The 19,847-nt window shown below is 37.1% G+C and overlaps 1 protein-coding gene across 2 annotated transcripts in view; it reads left to right on the top strand.

The window, feature by feature from the left end:
- Positions 1-19,847, top strand: part of Agbl1 (AGBL carboxypeptidase 1) — a 788,584-nt gene that overhangs the window by 565,591 nt on the left and 203,146 nt on the right. Inside the window, exons 22-23 of one of the 2 annotated variants that reach the window (XM_076936077.1) lie at positions 4,284-4,441; positions 6,237-6,400. In XM_076936077.1, coding sequence (XP_076792192.1) covers positions 4,284-4,441; positions 6,237-6,315 — 237 coding nt within the window. In that variant the 3' untranslated portion in view covers positions 6,316-6,400. Of the gene's footprint in view, positions 1-4,283; positions 4,442-6,236; positions 6,401-19,847 lie in introns of those variants that run through there. The other variant, XM_076936072.1, reaches the window with a different exon arrangement.

The raw sequence follows: 19,847 nt of genomic DNA on the forward strand, positions 1-19,847 counted from the left end.
CTAAATATCTGCATTTTACTGAAAGATTATAGCATTAAAGCCTGACCGAGTTTGTAGCCCAGGAAGCTGGGTAAGCATCTCTCATCACTGTTAACTCTTCAGGATAAATTGTATCATCGCACAATTTGTCTCTGGCTTTATTTTATCATTAAGTCATGAGCATTCTCCATATTGCTAAATGGTTGTTATAATTATCCATTTAATGGCTCCATTACACCCTATCAGATTTCTTCCATTAACGTTTCCTTAGTCATTCCTTCTTTATTAGACATTTAGGTTTTATTTCCCTCAAATTTTGATTATTATATATAACATTGGTATAATTTACATTTTATGCATATAGCTTCACTTTTATTTTCAATCAGTTCATTAGAAATAGTTCCCTGAAGTGACATTATCATGTCAAATGTTATTGAGTTATTTCCCTAAAGGTATGAATCAATTTACAGTCCAACAGACATTTTGGTATCTAGGAGCTTTGGGTATAAAGGCAGGTCAGAAGTATATAAACTTATATATTTGTACTAATTTACTGGGTTTAAATGGTAGGTCTAGTTAAAATAGTGGAACTGACATTTTTCTCATATGTGTTTTTTTTCTTTGTAATTATTTTACTGTTTTAGTTTAGCCCTTTTGCTACTTAAATTTATGTGGGTTTTTTAAAACTACATTTTTGGTCTTACTCTTTGTAACAGATATTGTTTAGGGGAGGATTATCAGAAGAAAACATTTGACGGTTGCTTCAATGAGGTGAACAACTACTTGTATATTTTAGCAACATTATACCAAAATATCAATGTAGAGCACATGGTTTTCTCACCCAACCTGACACTCATTCTCTTATTCTCCTCTTTTATGAGATTGAACAAGGTGAAAGTGTCTAGTAGAGACTGTTCAAAAGCATGGGGGTGGCTCTAGAACACTGTTCTGATGAGTGAAATGTAAGCAAATTCATTTTGGTGATATCTCTCCCTACTTTTTTCCTCGTTTGGATGGTATCCTGGATGGAGCTACAACAGCCATGTTCTAATACAAGAAAACCAGAAGAAAGACAGATGATTGATTTCTTATTTTAGATGTTGAAATAATACCAAAAGGCTTCTCACACTCACTACATTTACGAACTATACAAAGCAAAATCTTACTTACTGAAGGCAACGTAGCTTGACTTTTTCTATGGGACAGCTAATCAACTGTTAGGGGGAAAAGTTGGTTTCTATTTTATTGGCTCTCGCTTTTAAACCATTCAACGATAGCTTTATTTATACACTCATTACTGTGAGACCACACTCAGTTAGGTGGTGCTTTACATTTCATACCCATGAGTATGACTCAAGTGGGAGAACAGAATTTGAAAGCAATTATGAATTCTCCACCCAGAGAAGTCAAAGTCCATGTGATGAGTGCTGTGTGTGCCTAAAGAGGAATCCAAAAAAGACGTCTTCGTGTTGACTCAGGAAGAGGTCTTGTTTATTCGATTACTAGGCAGGGACAGTAGCATGTATGGGTGTAAATTCTGTGCCTGACAAATAATGTTAAATAGGACAGAGACATTGCTGTGTCCTTTCCCTTGAAGATTTATTTCCACGCCAGGACATGAATGTGAGAAAGAGATTGTTTATATAAAGAAATATTGTTAATACTGTGTGAGAGTGAAAATGAAAATAAAATAGGAAAGAAAAAAATCAATAGGAGAGAACAAAATGAAGCCGCAGACTCTCCCAAGTCTCCCAGTCAATAAAATGATATGAGTTCTTTGAGGAGTTTTCTGAACTAGTGTTTTTATGACACCACAAGTGTTGCCTGGAATAAGTGGGCCTGAACCTGAAATAGAATCTATTTTCATGTTATAAACGCTATCTCTCCAGCTACAACCATATAGAAGCAGGCTGGTGTGAAAGAACGACCCCCAGCCCATCAATATTGGGCATGCTAGTAGATGTGTTTCCAACAGTGCTTGTTCAGTTATATGCCTAGCCAGGAGCTGGGATTTCCATGTGTAAGTGGTGCACCCAGAACTAGAAGGCTGGAGGTTTTTTTGTTTTTGTGTTTGTTTGTTTGTTTGTTTGTTTTTCTTCTGAGAGACCTTCCTAAGTCACAGAAATGAGGAAGGTCACTAGTTGGATGTGACCTTTACTTCCTTTCCTGTGACCCAGAGAAGTTATTCTCCAAGGAAGAAAACAGTCTACATACAGCCAGGCAAAGAGTCAGATATTAGAACCTCTGTGCATAGATATGAGCTCTGTTTTTTTTCTCTTTCTCTTTAAAAAGTGATCTTTTTTTCCTCCTGTGGACTTGAGGAGGAAATAAAAGCAATTTGTTCAACATCTGTCTTCTCCTTGTATTGCAGCTGTTTACAGAGGAACTTGCTTCCTTCAGCTCTGATGTAATGTCTCTTTTCTTGAGGAAGCAGGTGTCAAAACAAGCAGAAAATCCAATTTTCAAGCAGCTCAAATCAACTTGAGACTTTCTACACACTGGGCTGCTTTTACCTTCGAAGTCTCCCATGAGGCTTGGTGCTTCCCAATATCAAGTTTTGTTTTTTGTTTTTATTTCCCTTGGCATGTTTAAAAGCAGTTCTTAAGAATCAATTCTGCCCTATCTTGGTCCTCTAGAATAACAGCACTGTTATTTGGATAGAAAATCATACATTTTAATTTTAATTGACATAGTAATTGTACCTATTTTGGGGAACTGCACTGGGTGCATATAATGTCTAATGATTAAGCAGTGTGTACATGGGTATAATGTCTAATGATTAAGCAGAGTAATTATTATATCCGTCACATCAAACATGTATCATTTTTCTTGTGCTGGTAAGATTCAAAATTTTTCCTTCAGTTGTCTTGGTATATAATATATTGCTTATTATTTTATAATTATTTGTCATAATTGTAATGTACTATATTATAATACATTGAATGAAACCAGTTATTTCATACAATTATTATATCCTAGTAAATATGATATGATCAAAATATAATTTTTTTTTTAAAAATCCAATTTTTGATTATTTTTACTTAGGTTTTATATATAGGTCCCAGGGCTGTTCTAAACTCTGTCTCATTAAACCTTATTTTTAGCAAAAGAGAAAGAGAATCTGGGCTAACCTCTATTTATATTGCAGGGACTCTGGAACATTTCTTCATCAAGTATAAAAGTGATAGAATTTATAATGCTTTAGGTATCTAGAGAAGAGATAATCCCATTTTACAGATGAGAAATTCAAGAGTAGTAACGTTTCAGTAGCCCACATAACATGATCAGAAAAGAGTGAAACTAAGATTTAAGCCTAATTCTGGAAAGCACATGCTCTACCTTGCTGTGTAACTATCTGTATTTGCATATCAGATTTTATGGGCAATAGTGGAGGCAGAGTTCATTGCTGGTCTCTGTTACTTACTAGCAATGAAACTTTGAATAAGCTCCTTGGTTTTATATGTCTGAATATCTTTCTCTGTAGATTAGAGAAGATAATTACCTCATAGGACTTTGGTGGGGAAATAGCTTACCATGATGTCTGTGGGTCTGTTAGATGGTCTAAACACTTACTGGCATTGAGTAGGTGCCTGAAAAGGTCATGACAATTGCTATAATCTGCTTTTCTCTCTCTACCACCTTCTCTTATTCTACTTCAGGTTTCACTATGTAGTCCAGGTTAGTCTGCAACTTTTAATCCTCTTGCCTCATCCTCCCAAGTGATAGATAACAAGCATATTCTATTACACCTGGTCAGTGTGCTCATTTCTACTTCATGAATTATGACATAGAGTACTAGGCTTAGTTTTGCTTTTGTGTATTACCTTCGGACAGAGACAGAGAGAAGTGTATAGTTTATTTTGCAGTTTCAGTAATTATATGTGAAGGACCCCTCTCTTCTTTGCCATAGTTTAAACTAATGACAAATTGTATATCTCCTAAAAAGATGTTGATGATGGTGATGATGATGATGAAGATGATAGCTTTGTTTCCACAATAAACTCTTTTTCAAAATACAGGTGGAAGATTGGTGAATTTCATTGCAAAGGGATGGGGTGGCATCCTGTGCCACTCATGATCTTTATCGTCCCCTTGAACTTGCTATCCTGTTGGGAAATGCAGACATGCAGAATGTTTGTGCAGCAAAAGTTGAGAAAAGCCAATTTTGGAAAGTGACTGACAAGCACTATATATCCTCAATATTTGTGACAGATCTACATCTAGAGTGTCTCCTCCTCATCTGAAAATGGCACTACTTGATTCCCACTGAGTAGTCACTGTTGATTGCTTTGTTTAACTGGCAGGGTCTACAGTTTGGTACTGGAGAGCTGGAAGAAATGGGAGCTATGTACTGCTTGGGTCTGCTCATCTTGGAACTCAAATCTGCAAGCTGTAGCCATAAGCTCTTGGCTCAAGCATCAACTCTGCTGAGTGCAGAAGTTCTGGAATACTACCTCGAGCGGTAAGATGCTTACCTACTGGGAATCAAGGATAGCTCAGGTATTTTTAGAGCAAGTGTCCTGGTGAAGTGGATCAATAGGTTCTTGATAGACAGAAAAGAAGGATGAGCTACCAAATGAAGGTAGGTTCAACTGTCCTGTGAGGAAAGCCAAATTGTGAATTGCACCAATACAGAAAATGTGGGGAGGTTACCCCTTGTACACACATGTAAATAAAAATTTTATATATTTATAAACATATAATTAATACTCATTGCTTATGACAATGGAGCTGAAGCTTGGTGTTACAGTCTTACACAAGGAAAGACCCTTTTCCATGTGCTACATTCTTGCATGTAACATTTCTGAGCTATTGTTCCATATTAAAATAGAGAAGTGTCTCACTGTTGATAATTTGATGATTGGTACAAGTGTCTCTTTTTCAAACAGTGTCATTCTGGGCTAGAAGATGATTATGATTTATTATTGGTCAAGAGAAATTACTTGACATGGCAGAGAATGGCTGTATGTCTGAGACCTGAGCATCAGTAATGACTCAAGGGGTAGATAACCATTATACAAGTGAGCTCGTCAATGCACTTCACTGTAGACAAATACTTTATTTCTTGAGCAGAGTAAATCTGGGGACAAGAAGTGGAGAAAGGATGCCATGTAAAAGGTGAGATGACCAGGAGTCATCACAAGCCCCAAAGAGGCTAAATCATAGACTGCACTTTGAGCAATGGGACCTATGTAGGATTCTTTGTCTACTGGTAAATGAGGAAGCATATAACCACGAGCTTTACCTCCAACAGCAGAGGCAAAAGTGTTAATATGTAGAAGACTTTCATTTCCAGCTAATTTTCATTAGTTTTCTGCATGTCACAGTTAAAACGCTGCTTCACTGTGGCAGCTCACCAAATGGTCAGTCAAGCCTAAAAAGATCTAGCAGTGTACATGAATACAACTTTGGAAAGCCTCCATTTCTCTGGGACTTAATTACCTAAATGCAATAATTAACTTACTCATCACAGAGTAATATAGAAATCAAAGAACAGAGACTTTAGTTAATCCAGTGCCAGCCCCCTGACCAGGTGAGAGTGCCACTCTTTATCTTCCTTTGGGCGTCCCTACTTCCGTCTGAACTTCCTATGCCTTTCACCAACAAAACTCTTTGCATGTTTGACTTTATCTCAGTTTTCAGATTCCCCCTCTGGCAAGTGTATTCACCTGCTTCAACTTATATTTCCAATTGTTTTCTCATCTTTTCCTTTGCTGAGCCATCTTCGGTGGGGACATGGATGAATCTTCTTCCTTACCTTTCTCTCCCCTCCATCCTCAGCTGCTCATTGAGGGAAGATTGAGCAGAACTGGCATGGCTTGCTTTCCCTGAATTGATTGTGCCCGTCTATTTGATCCAATGCAGTAAGGATTAGTTGCCTGTAAATGAGAACAAGAAGAAATCTATCAAAGAAATGCCTTTTCTAGTTCAACTCTAAAGAATTCAGTGTCAAGCTTCAAATACAACGGGTGCTATGCAGGATCTCATAAGAAAATAGACGTAACACACACACACACACACACACACACACACACACACACACACACCATACCACTATCAGTTTTTGGCCGCCATTAGTCCAAAGATACTGAGGCGAGACATTGTCCTCTGACTTCTTTCTCTGTTTAAACTGACTCGGGAACCTAAGAACAGGATGCCTGAACAGAGGGAGTGATTAACATTCTTGTTTGGAACATATTTGAATTAAATTGGATATGTATGTTTGGTAAAGATTAACAATAAACTATCTCTTGCAGTTTGATTCTTCATCACAATATCCATTTTGTGAAGCCAGTGGACAAAGAGACTTTGGTTCCTGCTCAAAGGGCCTGGTGACTACTTGACATGGGAAAAATCAGCCTGAAGGTTTCTTGATACCCATATATCCCAGAGAACAAATCCATACTCACCGACAACAGGGAAACTAATAAAATAAAATCTGCTGGCTTGAAACCAGAGATAGGTGTTTGAGTGCACTTGATAAGTTTCTATCTGGTGAATAGAGTTAAATAAAGAAATACAATAATAATCAGTTATAGCTGATTAAAACTACTAAAAACAAAAAGCGCACACACACACACAAACACGGAGTTCATTTTATGTTGGCCACCTACTGCTAAGCATCAGGCACGCCCTGGATTGCAGTTGATATATCCAGGAACTCTCCATCGGAGATGCTTATTACCCTCTACCAGCAGGTATCAATTCCAAGTGGCTTCTTGTTTATGGGTGGGACTTTGTTTCTACTTCAATTTTTCAGTATTGGGATTCTGTTTTTCTTCTTCTTCTTCTTCTTCTTCTTCTTCTTCTTCTTCTTCTTCTTCTTCTTCTTCTTCTTCTTCTTCTTCTTCAATAAAACAAAACAAAAAAGAAATACACTAATCAACATGAAATATTAGGGATTTACCTAGTACAAGGACTTTATATTTTATACAAATACCAAGCATACAATTAATGCTTGTCAACAGCTCTCTGTATATTTTCTTTTTATTAATATGTTATTTAGAATAATTTTACACATGCATGTATATGGTGTATATACACATGCATGTAGGCATGCACACCCCTATACATGTGTGCAGAGGCCAAGGATTCCATTTGATGACCATTAGTCCCTTGACTCAGGGTCTCTGAACCTACTTGTCTGGCAGCCAGAATGCTCCAGTGATCCTTTCATCTCTGTCTCCCAGTGCTCTGGAACTTTAGGTCACATCTGTCTTTATACATGGGCACTGGGGATTTGAACATTTGTACAAATGTTGGTACTGCAAATGTTCTTAGGCACAAAGCCATATCCCTAGCCTCTCTTAGTATGTAGTAAAGATTTAAAGTATGTTTTAAAGCTGTGGCAAACTTCTCACACTCTGCCTCTTCTCTGTGTATAATAGTGTTTCTACTACCTTTTGCAAAGACTCTGTTGTCATATTCTAAAAATGAAAAGGAGAAAGGCTGCTCTTTTCCAAATGTCTGCTTTAAAGAAATGCAAGCATACTGCATTTGAGCCTTCGGCTTCCTCAAAGAGATTAACCCCTGGGGACAACCTGCAGGGAAGAAAGTGTGTGGCTGTACATGGACACAGTGTTTTCTGACAATAAGTTTCACGCCTCATTTACCATAAAAACAATTAGAGTGCTGACTGATCCACCGAGCTGAGTGGAGGAGAGGTGGAAATGGTGAAAATAAAACGCGGACGTTCTTTGCTTCCTGTTTTCTTTTATGTCCTCTTCCTCCCTGTTGCTCATTAAAAAAAAAAAAATGTCTGCCGACTCCTTAAAGCATCTTTTGATCTTCTTTTTGTCTCTCTTCCTATCTCCTCCCTCTCAATCTTCTCCCTGGAAGTAACCGTGTGCAGGGCAGGGTTGGCTGCTGAGCGGCTTCCTCTGGAGGTGCTGTTCATCCGCTGTGACAGGTCTTTTGCAAAGTCGTTTAACAGTTGTGCCGAGTCAGCTGCTGTTCATCTCGATTTGTGTCCCTCCGCTGCCTCTTGATCTTCTCAGCTGAGCGACCCTATCTCCATGTGTCCCTCCATTAATAACAGAGGAATGTTCTGCGCCTCAGCAGCCCCTCAGTAACTCGTAGATTCTCCAACTCACAGATGGCCTCTTTAGTCTGACTCTCCTCAGCGTTTACACAGAGAAAATTTGCTTAGTTGTTTCTTTAGTTTGACAGGACAACACTAAAAGCCAAAACTCTTACCCAGATTGTAGAAAAAAATACTACTATTACTTTTTGTCTGTGTCTTTGTGGGGTGGGATAGAAATACTGCTTTATTGGCAGGTAGAGAACACATGACAATCTCGGATATCTTTTGTCTGAAATGACATCATATTATTTTGAAATAGCATCTGTCTTTGGCTTGGAACTTACTACATAGGCTAGACTTGCCAGCTAGCAGGTCCCAAGATTCCTGTCCCCAATATACCCCCATCCGTACCCCCACACCATGTGAGTATTATAAGAATTACTACCATGTTTGACTTTTTTTATGTGGAATCTGCGGATTGAACTCAGGTTTTCTTGCTTGCAAAGCAAGCATTTTTCAATGGAGCCATCATCTCCTTAGCCCTGGGAAAAGATTAATAATTAAAACTGCAATTGATTTTTATTGTAAACCTATAGTTTTATTGGATAGAGAGAGATCTCAGCACTTAAAAGCATTGCTTTTGCAGAGGACCCAGGATCATTTCCCAGAACCCACATGATGGCTTACAACTGCCTGTAATCCAGTTCCGAGGGAATTGAAGTCTCTTCTGGCTTTTGTGGGCTCCTGCATGCACACACACAGACACACACACACACACACACACACACACACACACACACACACACACACACACGCACAGAGAGAGAGAGAGAGAGAGAGAGAGAGAGAAAGAAAGAATCCTTTCGTTTTTATTTTTAACTTTTTACTGATTCTTTGTTAAATTTGTTAATTTCTCTCTGTCCTTACAATAAAACAAAAACAAACAAACAAATAGACAAAACCCCATCTCACTATGGAAACTGCAATGTGTCAAGCTATGCCACACATCAATACCCTTTTATCCAAACAGCTTTACTTGCAAATGTTTACTGCAAGGAGTCATTGGTCTGGTTTGAGGTTTCTGGCTGTTACACCATCAAGACTGGATTCTTACTGGGACTCCTCTGAGATGTCCTGTGTCATGGAGACCCTGTACCTTGGATCTTCAGGACCTCCCCTTCACATGCTCCAGCAGTTCACAGATAGGCTAGATGTCACATTTTTTAAAGAGGAAAATAAAGTTTTTATTCTATGAATCAGAGCATATAATTCAGAAAACACACATATTAAAAAACCCCGCCCCAGCCTTTAGCCATCAGATGACCCCTGCCAACATTCACAATGAATATATTAAAAGACCACATCATTTTTTTCACATTGTTTACCATGATATACTTCCATCTTTAAGGCTCGGTGGTGCTGACGTGTAATCTCAGCTTCCTGGGAGGCTGAGACAGGATAATTGAAAGTTCAAACCTACCTGGACTACGAAGAAAGTTAAAGGCCAGCCTGAGCAACTTAAGAAGGCACTATCTCAAGCTAATATGATGAAAAAAGGAACTATGGATATAGCTAAGTAGTCAAGTGTTGGCCTAGAATGTACAAGACCATACGTTCGATGCCCTATAAATAAGTATATACATAGTCTACCTTCCTAGCCCTGATTAGTAATGTCGCCATGTTATATAATGTATCTACATGCATGGACCTGTATGCTTTTCGTTGTATAGTATGTTCCATCAGATTTCAAGGGACACAGGGCTTTTTAGCATTTCAATGTGCACATCTGATGTTGAAAGTACAACTCATTAGTATTTGCTTAAGTGAGCTGTGTTTTCCTACACTTAACTTCACTGAGGAATTCTCTACTGAGTTTTGACTGTAAAGTTTGACTTCCTGGAGGGTTACCTTGAGTTATATTAAAATAGTAGATGTGCTCAGTTTATTGACTGCTGAACCCATCACCAGATCTGATACCTGTGTCTATTCATCTGAGTCTTGGATGGTTTCTACCAAATATATTGTGGCCTTTCTCAACACTCTTCATGTGATTCTTTCATAATGCATTATAAGCTTTTAACTTTCATATTTAAAAAACATTACAATTCAAAGACCTGTTACTTCCTATTATCATTTTAGTTATATAGAAAAAGATTGTGTTATTTTTATATTTATTTGCAACTTTATTGAAGTCAATAATCATACTTAACATTGTTTTTTGTTTGTTTTTTTTCCCATTTTTTATTGGATATTTTATTTACACTTCAGATGACATCCCCTTTCCCCATTCCCCCCCTTAGAAAACCCCTATCCCATGCCCCCTTTTCCTTTTTGCACTTATACATTTTAAAGAAAAATGTTAATCAAAGGCTTTATAAGTTTGGTATTGCTCAATCAGAGGTGTAACCTACTACCCAACCTAGATATATCAACTATCTTTGACTGGTGGAGATACATGAACATCTGCCTCCCTGTCTCCCCCCCTTTCTCTCTTTCATCACCTAGCTTCTCCTCTCCTTCTTCTCCTCCTCTTCTTACTCCTTTTCTTCCTCTCAGTACTCCTCCTACCTTAGCTCCTCCTACACATCACCCTTCCTGGTAAAATGAAACTTTTCTCTCAAAATACAATTAGAGCATAATTATGCCAATTTGTACCAGTGAGGTACAGGATAGTCCTAATACCCAGTCCATCATTTTGTTGACTAACCAGAACCTCTGTCATCTATCCTAACTAAAACATTTAGTTCTGAACCTGGTTTTAGGATGAATGTCAGCTGACGACCATCCACTCAAATCTTTTCTCTCAAGGTAAATAGCTAGGATTGGCTATGAGGCTATGAGTTTTCAACCCCGTCAGAAATCCAGAATGACTGAGTTAACTATAATTGTGGGAAGCACAAAGCATAGCTTCTAAAACTTAGCCAATTTATAGAGACCTCTGAATACCTGGACACTCCCTCTATGAATTTTTAAGATGCACAATAGTATCATTTATATATTTCAACAGCTTTTTTTTACTTTTTTTTCATCCTTTATTTCTTTGCCTTTTTAAAAAAATATAAGAGGTTTTCTATTTATTATAAAATTTATTAATATATGTGTGATGTGTGTGTGGTGTGTGGTGTGAGTGTGTGGGGGGCTATATGTGGAGGTCATAGAACTGTTGAGGCAAGGTCTCTCTTGATTCTTGAATTCTCTGCACTCGAGGATGGCGCGCCCATGAGAACACAGGTGTTTCCCTTGTCTCCAACATCCACTTCCTATCTTGCTATAGTAGCTTGGCAGTTACAGATCTAAACTACCATATCTGGCATTTATGTATTCCAAAGACCAAACAGAGGCCATCAAGCTTAGGCGGCTAGTACTTTCATCTATTCTGAGCCATCTTGTGGGACGCTTTCTTTTTTTAATTGTCTTTCAATTTTGACATAGAGTTTGTGTATTCCAGGCTCATTTTGAATGTATTGTGTAGCTGAGATTGGCCTTGAATGCCTTATATTTCTCAAATATGGGAATTATACAGGCCCCCACCATACCCAGTCTTTCTTTTTCTTATTCTATGATATGTATATTATTTTATAGAATTTTCTAAGGTCAAAGAGAATTTTATTAGCGTTTCAAAGAAAAAACACAAAGTGAGCTCTGAGTTAGGTTAACATGTAGGTCAGTCACATGTCAGACAAGCAGCTACATTAGAAGGGAGGAGAGTTTTGAGGCAGAATGAAGCCCAGCATGCTTGCAAAAGCATGCCTAGGACAAAGCTAGGGAGAAGTGGAAACTATTTGATTTTAATTTGGGATGTTTGTGTCTCAGTTTGTAAGGATGTTAAGTCTGTGCTTAGTTTTCTTTTATGTTTTTTTATCCTATATACATAGGATTTCACAGTTCTCCAGTTTTATCTATTCTTTGAACATGCATACATTGTTTTTTTTAAATCTTGTTTATTTGAAACAAAAATGTATTTTTCCCTTGTTCTCCTTTCTTCCATTCCTCTTTCCCTCTTTTTCTGTTCATTTTCTCTTTTTATAATTTAAGAAATTAATTTATAATTTAAAAAAAATTTAATTTTATAATTGCTTTTTTTATAATTTAAGTTCTTTTAATTGATTTTGATTTGAAACGTCAATCTTTGGGACATATATCAATCATATGACAACAGTGATTCCTTTCCTGTCCTTTGATTTTTATTCTCCCCCTGAAGCACTTGATAGATGTTTTCTAACTTCTATATCATCTTGATCTTTTCAATATTTTTCTACTTTTTCTCACATTCATCAAATTCCAGCAATCTAAAGACTATCTTTTCTGTATTCAATGTCTTCATCCAGGGCTGTGTTTTCTGTTCAATGTGTTTAACATCAGTGACTTCATATGTCTGTTAGATTGCAACTATTTCCTCATCTCTCAATGGTTTCCTTCCATTTTACTCAAATTTACAATACAACCAACTCTCTTTCCATTTGTATCTGTTTATCTTTTCATTTACTAGTCCATGGATTCTGATTTTCTTGAATGTCCTTGATCTTTAATATTAGACTCCTAAGGTTTACTGTTTGTCTATGGTTAGCCAATTCACAAATGCCCTGTCATTCCACTGCTGAAAAATGCATTTGCCTCTTACCATACAGAACATTTCACTAGCTCTGGGTGCTACCTTTCTGTCCACACTGTCTCTCCTTTTCTTTTTCAACAATTTCTATTTGTTGTCCAATCACCAGAGCTCTATCAAGCCTCGTAATTGCTCAGTTGTCAAGAGCTTTGAATTCCACCATACTCCTTATATAGTGTAATAAACATAGTTGGAGTGATTATACTGGAGAGGTCCAGGAGAGAGGAAAGGGAGACACCATTGAAGACTTGTGGGTACAAAGATGCCATATGTGGGCCAGAATTAAAAAAACAAAAACAAAAACTCAGAAATCTGAGAAAATGGTTCCTTGTAAATTACCATTCAATCATTCAGAGAATGAAGGCTGTGGTATGAAATCTGTGGCTTTCAAATTAGCACTGTTTCCATCAATTCCAAATATCCAAGTTGTGTGGCTATCCTGTTGATACCTCTTTGACTTCTCTTACACCAATTCCTGTGGTGTATAACATCTCAGAATACTCCTAGCTTCATTCTATACTTGTAGGCCAAGAAATTCTACATGAAAGGAAGAATTTGAGTGGAATCTGGCTTAGGACTCATTGCCAGTATTGAGGATGACAAAATGCCCTGAAAATTGAATGGCTCCTTAATTTCTCAGGGAAATTAACTGATTAGTCAAGAAGAAGTGCCAGTTTTAAACTGGGAGAGCTAGGACTCCAACAAAAGTCCCTGTTACATCTGTAGCTAAAAAACAGTAAGACAAGTTTTTATCAAATTTTATGCTGATTCTTCTATAATAAATAAATTAAAATAATAAAAGCTGAATGTAAGTGTGTCTCTGAGAAAAGAGGTTTAATATCACACAGATATCTGCAAGTTGGTTTACTTTCCTCTGGATAGTAATTTAGCAATTTGCAAGAAGGTCTATAAAAACCTCTCACTTGATACGACATTTCTATCTTGCAGAATATCTCCCAAGAAAGTAAACAAAACCGGAAACAATATTTTAGTACGTAGATATTTATAGAAAGGATGCTGCATGGACACATAATTTTAAATAACCCCCAACCCTACTAGTAGTTAAAAAAAGAGAAGAACATCATTGATAATCTCTCTAGGATACTATCAAACCACAAAATAATGAGCATTTCAATGTATAGATGAAGCATTAGTATGTCCTGGATGTTAAGTATTTTGTAAGGATCAATGTCATTTCTGTAAATGAGCCTTTATGGCAGATATTACTACTAATATTTGTTTTTACATTTTGTTTATTTACATGTTTATTGTATATGTAATCATGTTCGTGGTTTGTTTATGTGTCTATATGTGACTCGTATGTGTGTTGCATCATCTGTATATGTGTTGTGGGGAGTAAGTGGGTGGCAAAGCATGTGTGTGCATGGGTCCTAGGTTGATATTGGGAGTCTTCCTTTTCCTTATTTACTGAAGCAATGTCTCTGAATTAAGCCCAGAGCATGTACATAAAGCTAGTCTAGTTAGCTAACTTGCTCCAGCACAGGTCTATGTAGCCCTCTGAGTACTGGGATTGCATATCCATTCAGCATTTCTGGAGATACCAGTGAATCAAACTCCACTCTTCATGACTATAGTATTGCTGTAAATTTTTTCAAACCCTATTTTTAATATGGGTTCTTAAATACTTTAACATCCCTTCTAGCCCACCACCCACCAGATTTGGTAGAAAAGAGGGGTCATTAGGATACTGGGGAAGTGGACCTGCTTAGAAATTGTTCTTTGGAGCAAATCCAATCTGTCTTGTCAGGAAATCAGTAGTTCAGTCCACAGGAATCAACAGTGGCAGCTTAATCCATTCACAAACACTTTGCAAATATATCAGGCAGTCCAGTTCAGTAGTGTCATGATAGAAAACACAAATCAGCAGTGGTGGCACCATTTAGCAGAAACTGCCAGGCCTCAACAGAATAGGCAATTAGCATGAGTCAGCAGGAGCAACCAAAGACCAGCAGGGACACTAGGAGAGGTTCTTTGCTGTGTCTTTCTCAACCATGTGAAGATCAGTGAAGATGAAGACGTGAGTCCAAGAATTGTTGCAAAGCTAACAATGCAAGCAAGCCCCATTCACAATCCCTTGAGTCCTATTTATAATCCCTCCAACCATCATGTCATTCCATGGGTCTTGCCTCAGCATGTGAGTCTGTCTTAGCAAAACTCCACATGAGTCTGTATCAACTGACATCATTCTGCCAATTGGCCTGAGTCTTCAGAACACCACCAAATGGTTTTTTTTTGTTGTTGTTGTTGTTGTTCGTTTTGTTTTGTTTTGTTTTGGTGTGTTTCTCTCTATGGAGTCACAGCAAATGGATCTCAGCTACGAAATGTAAGGGAAACCAGTACACAAGTGTCATTAGCAAAGAATCCTTCATCATGTGTCCTTTCATGTGGTTGCTTTAGCAAAACATCTTTTCACCTGTGTCTGCTTCAGCCAAACATTCCTTTAGGTGTTTGCTTTAGCAACATATCCTTTCACCTGTGACCACTTTAGGAAAACATTCCTCCATTTGTCTGCCCCAGCAAAACACTAGCAGACACAACTGATATTCCAAAGAAACCATAAGTTTTCACATCACTATAGCTTGGGATTTAACTGTTGAGCCATCTCCTAGGCTACTACCATTTATATAAATAAAGAAATTAGATTGTAGGGGAGCTTAGAAATATATCACATGTGAGAATCGTTGGTTGATTATGCCAGATTTTCAATTTATTTCCAACTCCCACATTCAAGTTCTTAGTATATGTTACGTTCAGCCATTCAAAGAATAAGTGAAAAAAATTAAAAGCATGGTAATTAATGTTGCACACACGATTGTCACTTTAGTACCCTGCAGAAGCAATAACAGAAGTGAGGGAGATGTAAAATTCATAATTTAGACTAATTCAGTCTTATTAACTTTTCTTTTTGTGGTGCATTTCTTGAAAATATTTGCTAGGTGTGTATCTATGAGCCTGTGCTTGTAAGTTTGAAAACTGAATGACTGTATTTTGGCCCAGAAATACATCTTGATCATTTTATTACCATACAAGAAATGGTGAGTCTATGTTGCCATAGGCTAAATATTTCAACACCTATGGAGTTAAAACTTTAAGGGAAAATGTTATGCATAAAAAAAGAATGAAGTATTTTTTTATATTGGATTTGCAAAATGTTTCTTTCTAATTTTAACCATGAAAGCAAACCTAAAGGAATTCCTTTTAAACAGGTGACTTATAGAACCCAGGAATCTATATGAACCTCTAGATCTCTGGTGTAACTGAGTTTCTCATGGCAAATCACACAGGCATCTCACTCTCTTGAGCCCCAGGCTCAGTCAAATGGATGGCTTACCTTTTGCCTATGAAATGATAAACATTTGAAAGTAGAATAGGCTCCCAGCCCCTGGAGGAGAATTTCAATCAAGAAACCCACTCTTCCTGCTCTACATCAGTGCCATTTATTGCATTTTGTCATTAATTAAAAAAAAAAACAAAACAGAAGGGCTAATCAATCACATTCTTTTTTCCAAACAATAAAACAATTTTATTTAAATTATGGAAGCTCCAAATAACCTAGGGTGTATGATCTAATTTCAGAAGCTCTGCATATGAGCCAAAGACAAGCTCTTTTGTATTAAGGTTCATGGCCATTTCACTTATACAAGTTAATTTACTAGATATGGTAACGGAATACAAATACATGAATGTAGCAGCAAAGGGTGGAGAGCCAGAGAAAAAGGAGAGAGGGAAGAGGAGTAGGAAGGAGAAGAGGAAAAAAAAAAGGAAGAGAAAAGCTATGATGTAGAACAATGTCAGAATAGAATGTAAGGGTGGGGATAAAAATAATCATAGACAGTTCAGTTTCTCTGTATATGTGTATCTTTTTTTCATTAATTTTATTTATTTATTACTTGTTAATTTTATTTATTTAAGCCCAATTGGAACTTCCCCTCCTCCTTCTCTCTGTCCTTCCCTCTACCTTCCCTTCCCCATATACTCCTTCCATTGCTTCTCTGAGAAAGGGGACCTCCAATGGATATCAAGCCACCTTGGCATATTAAATTGTAGTAGGACTGGGCCAATCATCTTTTACTGCAATAAGGCAGTCCTGTTAGGGAAAATAGATCCAAAGGCAGGCAACAGAGTAATATATAGACACTGCTTTAATTTTTAGGGGTCCCACATGAAGACCAAGCTGCACATCTGTTACATATGTATAGAGGTCCTAGGTTCATCACATACATGTTCTCTGGTCAGCGGTTAAGTTTCTGTTAGTTCCTATGGGCCCAGGTTAGTTGATTCTGTAGAGATTCTTGTGGTGTCATTGACCTTCCAGTTGCCATGAGGGAAGAAAACGAAAGATGGAAAGAAACTCGTAACTTAAATATATCTCTACATCTTCGCACTGACTAGTTTTATGTCAACTCAACACAAAGTAGTCACTGGGGAAGAGAGAGCCTCAGTTGAGGAAATACCCCCATCATACTGGCCTGTGAGTAAGCTTGTGGTGCATTTTCTTGATTGATGGTTGATGTGAGAGAGCCCAGCACACTGTAGGCAGTGCCATAACTGGGCTGATGGAACTGGACACTATAAAAACCAATCACTGCAAAATAGGAAGAGCAATCCACTATACAGCACTCTTTTATGGCCTCAACTTCACTTCTTCCCTCCAAGTTCATGCCTTGCTTAAGTTCCTGCTTTGATATTCCTGGATGAAATAAATCTCTCCCTTTCCAAGTTGCTATTTCGTCATGGTGATTGATTCATCGCAGCAATAGAAACGTTTCTATCTATCTATCATCTGTCTGTCTGTCTATCTATCTATCTACCTATCTATCTACCTATCTAATATCTGTCTATGTATCTATCTGTATCTAATATTCATCTACATATATATACATATATGTATAAAATATATGTACTTTTATAGACATAGGTATAGACATATATGTATGTCTGTGTAGTAGTAGTAAGTAGTAGTAGTAACAGTAGTAATTTCTTAAGTATGGTTCAAAATAATTCTGCTGACCACAACTTCTGAAATAGTAGGGATGTGGCAGTTCATATGCTCTTTTAGATTTCATAGATTGAAAGTTAAATACACTAGTGTAAACCAAATGGCTCAAGGGTAAAAGTGATAGCCACCAAGATTGTGATCTGAGTTCAGTGCTGTTACATGGTAGAAAGAGAAAAACTATGCCTACAAGTTGCTTTTACCCTTCACATATAAAGTCCTGCCATACAAAATAAAGAAATTCAAATTAAGTTAAGTGCTTTAAAATTCCTTTCAGTTTTGAAGTTGTTATGCTTAGCCTCAAAGCTATGGGCACACACATGATCATCTCATTAGATGCTGAAAAAGCCTTTGACAAAATACAACACCACTTCATATTAACAGTATTGGGGAGATCAGGAACTCAAGGTTCATACCTAAACATAATAAAAGCAATATACAGCAAACCAATAGCCAACATAAAACTAAATGGAGAAAAACTTAAAGAAATCTCATTAAAATCAGGGACAAGACAAGGCTACTCATTCTCCCCCATCTATTCAATATAGTACTCAACATTCTAGCCAGAGCAATTAGAAAACAAAAGGAATTTTTCTCATTTTACATAATTTGGAAAGCAAGGCAGAATTGTGAGAGTCATGCAAAGCTCATGTTTGGTAGAATCAAATGTATGTTTTGTCTTGATTTTAATGGAAAGTAACAAAGGAGCCAGTAATTAACAGTGCACAGATAAAAAAGAAAGAAGTTACAGAGACATGGCATGCAAAAGGGAGACAGTAGCACTAGATGACCTAGACTTGCAGGAAATAACATGGATTGTAAAAATTCAGAACCAAGCCAACATGAGAGGCAGAAAGGGAATACGATAGAAAGGCCTTTGGACAGGTTTTTCAGTGTCTTCACTAGCATATCAGTACACAGCGTGTTTTGTTTTGTTTTCCCTAGGATGTATGTTTGGGGAGAAATGAATAGTGGTTTGACTCTGAAACTGAGACCAAAAGAGTGTCCCAGTAACAGAAAGTAGTTTTTCAGCCATGGGAAATCTAATTATGGACTTACAGATTGTATTTATGGAGACAGCCTAGCCCATTAAAAACTGGGGATTACAATGATATTTTGTAATGGTGCAGTATTCAATACTCTGTCTTATGGCTTTGATTCGGTTAAGCTGATTACTGTCCTGGGTTTTGCCAATGATTAACAAAATGACTGCAGTGAAGAGGTACAGTAATGGTGACAAAGCAGTTGGACATGTGATGCAGATATGTTGTTCACTGCCTTAAACCAGCCCTTAGGAAGTAGTCATTATTCCTATTATCATCAATTGTTCATGTGTGGGGAGTAAAAGCATGCTGAGTATATCAAATGCTTGATAAAAATAAAAAGCTATAAGGCTTTTTATTATTTCAAACACAGTTCAGTGATTTTAAATTTCTCTTTCTTTCCTGAAACACATTACAAATTATTCTATAATATAAACATAAAGCAAATGAAGCCTTAGGAAATTATTTCCATAAATCAATGTTCTTTCCCCCAAATAACCAGCTCATTTACATTTAGTACAAAGTTCAAGTTTAGTACAGCACTCTCCTGGGCAGTGAATCATACTTGAAAGTTTGGCCAAATATTCTGAATGCTTTACACACTAGCTACTGGAGCCATGAAGTTGAAGCATCTCATTTGACTTTGTTATTGCTCTTGCTTATGTATTAATAACTTGGGAATATCCTAAATGAATCTCTAATTTATCATTATCCTCTTAAAAATGGTGTAAAATTATCTTTTTGGGCTTGCATAGTATCAGCTATTGAAGGTTTACCTTAGAAAAGGATGATGCAGTACATTAACTGAGCAAGATGGTAAGGCCTAATTAGTGATGCTCTGTAGATCTAGAGGAAACATGCACCCCAGACTTAGCATTGGATTAACCAGTTCATTCATTGCTCATCTAGGATATAGACACTTGAGAATTGAGTTTTCTCATTAGATGAGCATGATTTAGTTAATTGCATTGATAATAATATAGTTACAGTGAAGGGAGGGAGGGAGAGAGAAAAAAAGTCATGTAAGAAATGAAGGAAGAAAAAGGAAAATTAAGGAGAAAATGACTAGGAAAGAAGGGAAAAGCAGATGACAGAAAATTGCTTCCAAGAATTAGGGTAAAATGAGAAACTAGTTGATTGAATTCAGGTTTTTCAGAATGACTAAATTAAAATGGA

Source organism: Arvicanthis niloticus, chromosome 1 (genome assembly GCF_011762505.2).
Source record: "Arvicanthis niloticus isolate mArvNil1 chromosome 1, mArvNil1.pat.X, whole genome shotgun sequence".
Taxonomy (NCBI): Eukaryota; Metazoa; Chordata; class Mammalia; order Rodentia; family Muridae; genus Arvicanthis; species Arvicanthis niloticus.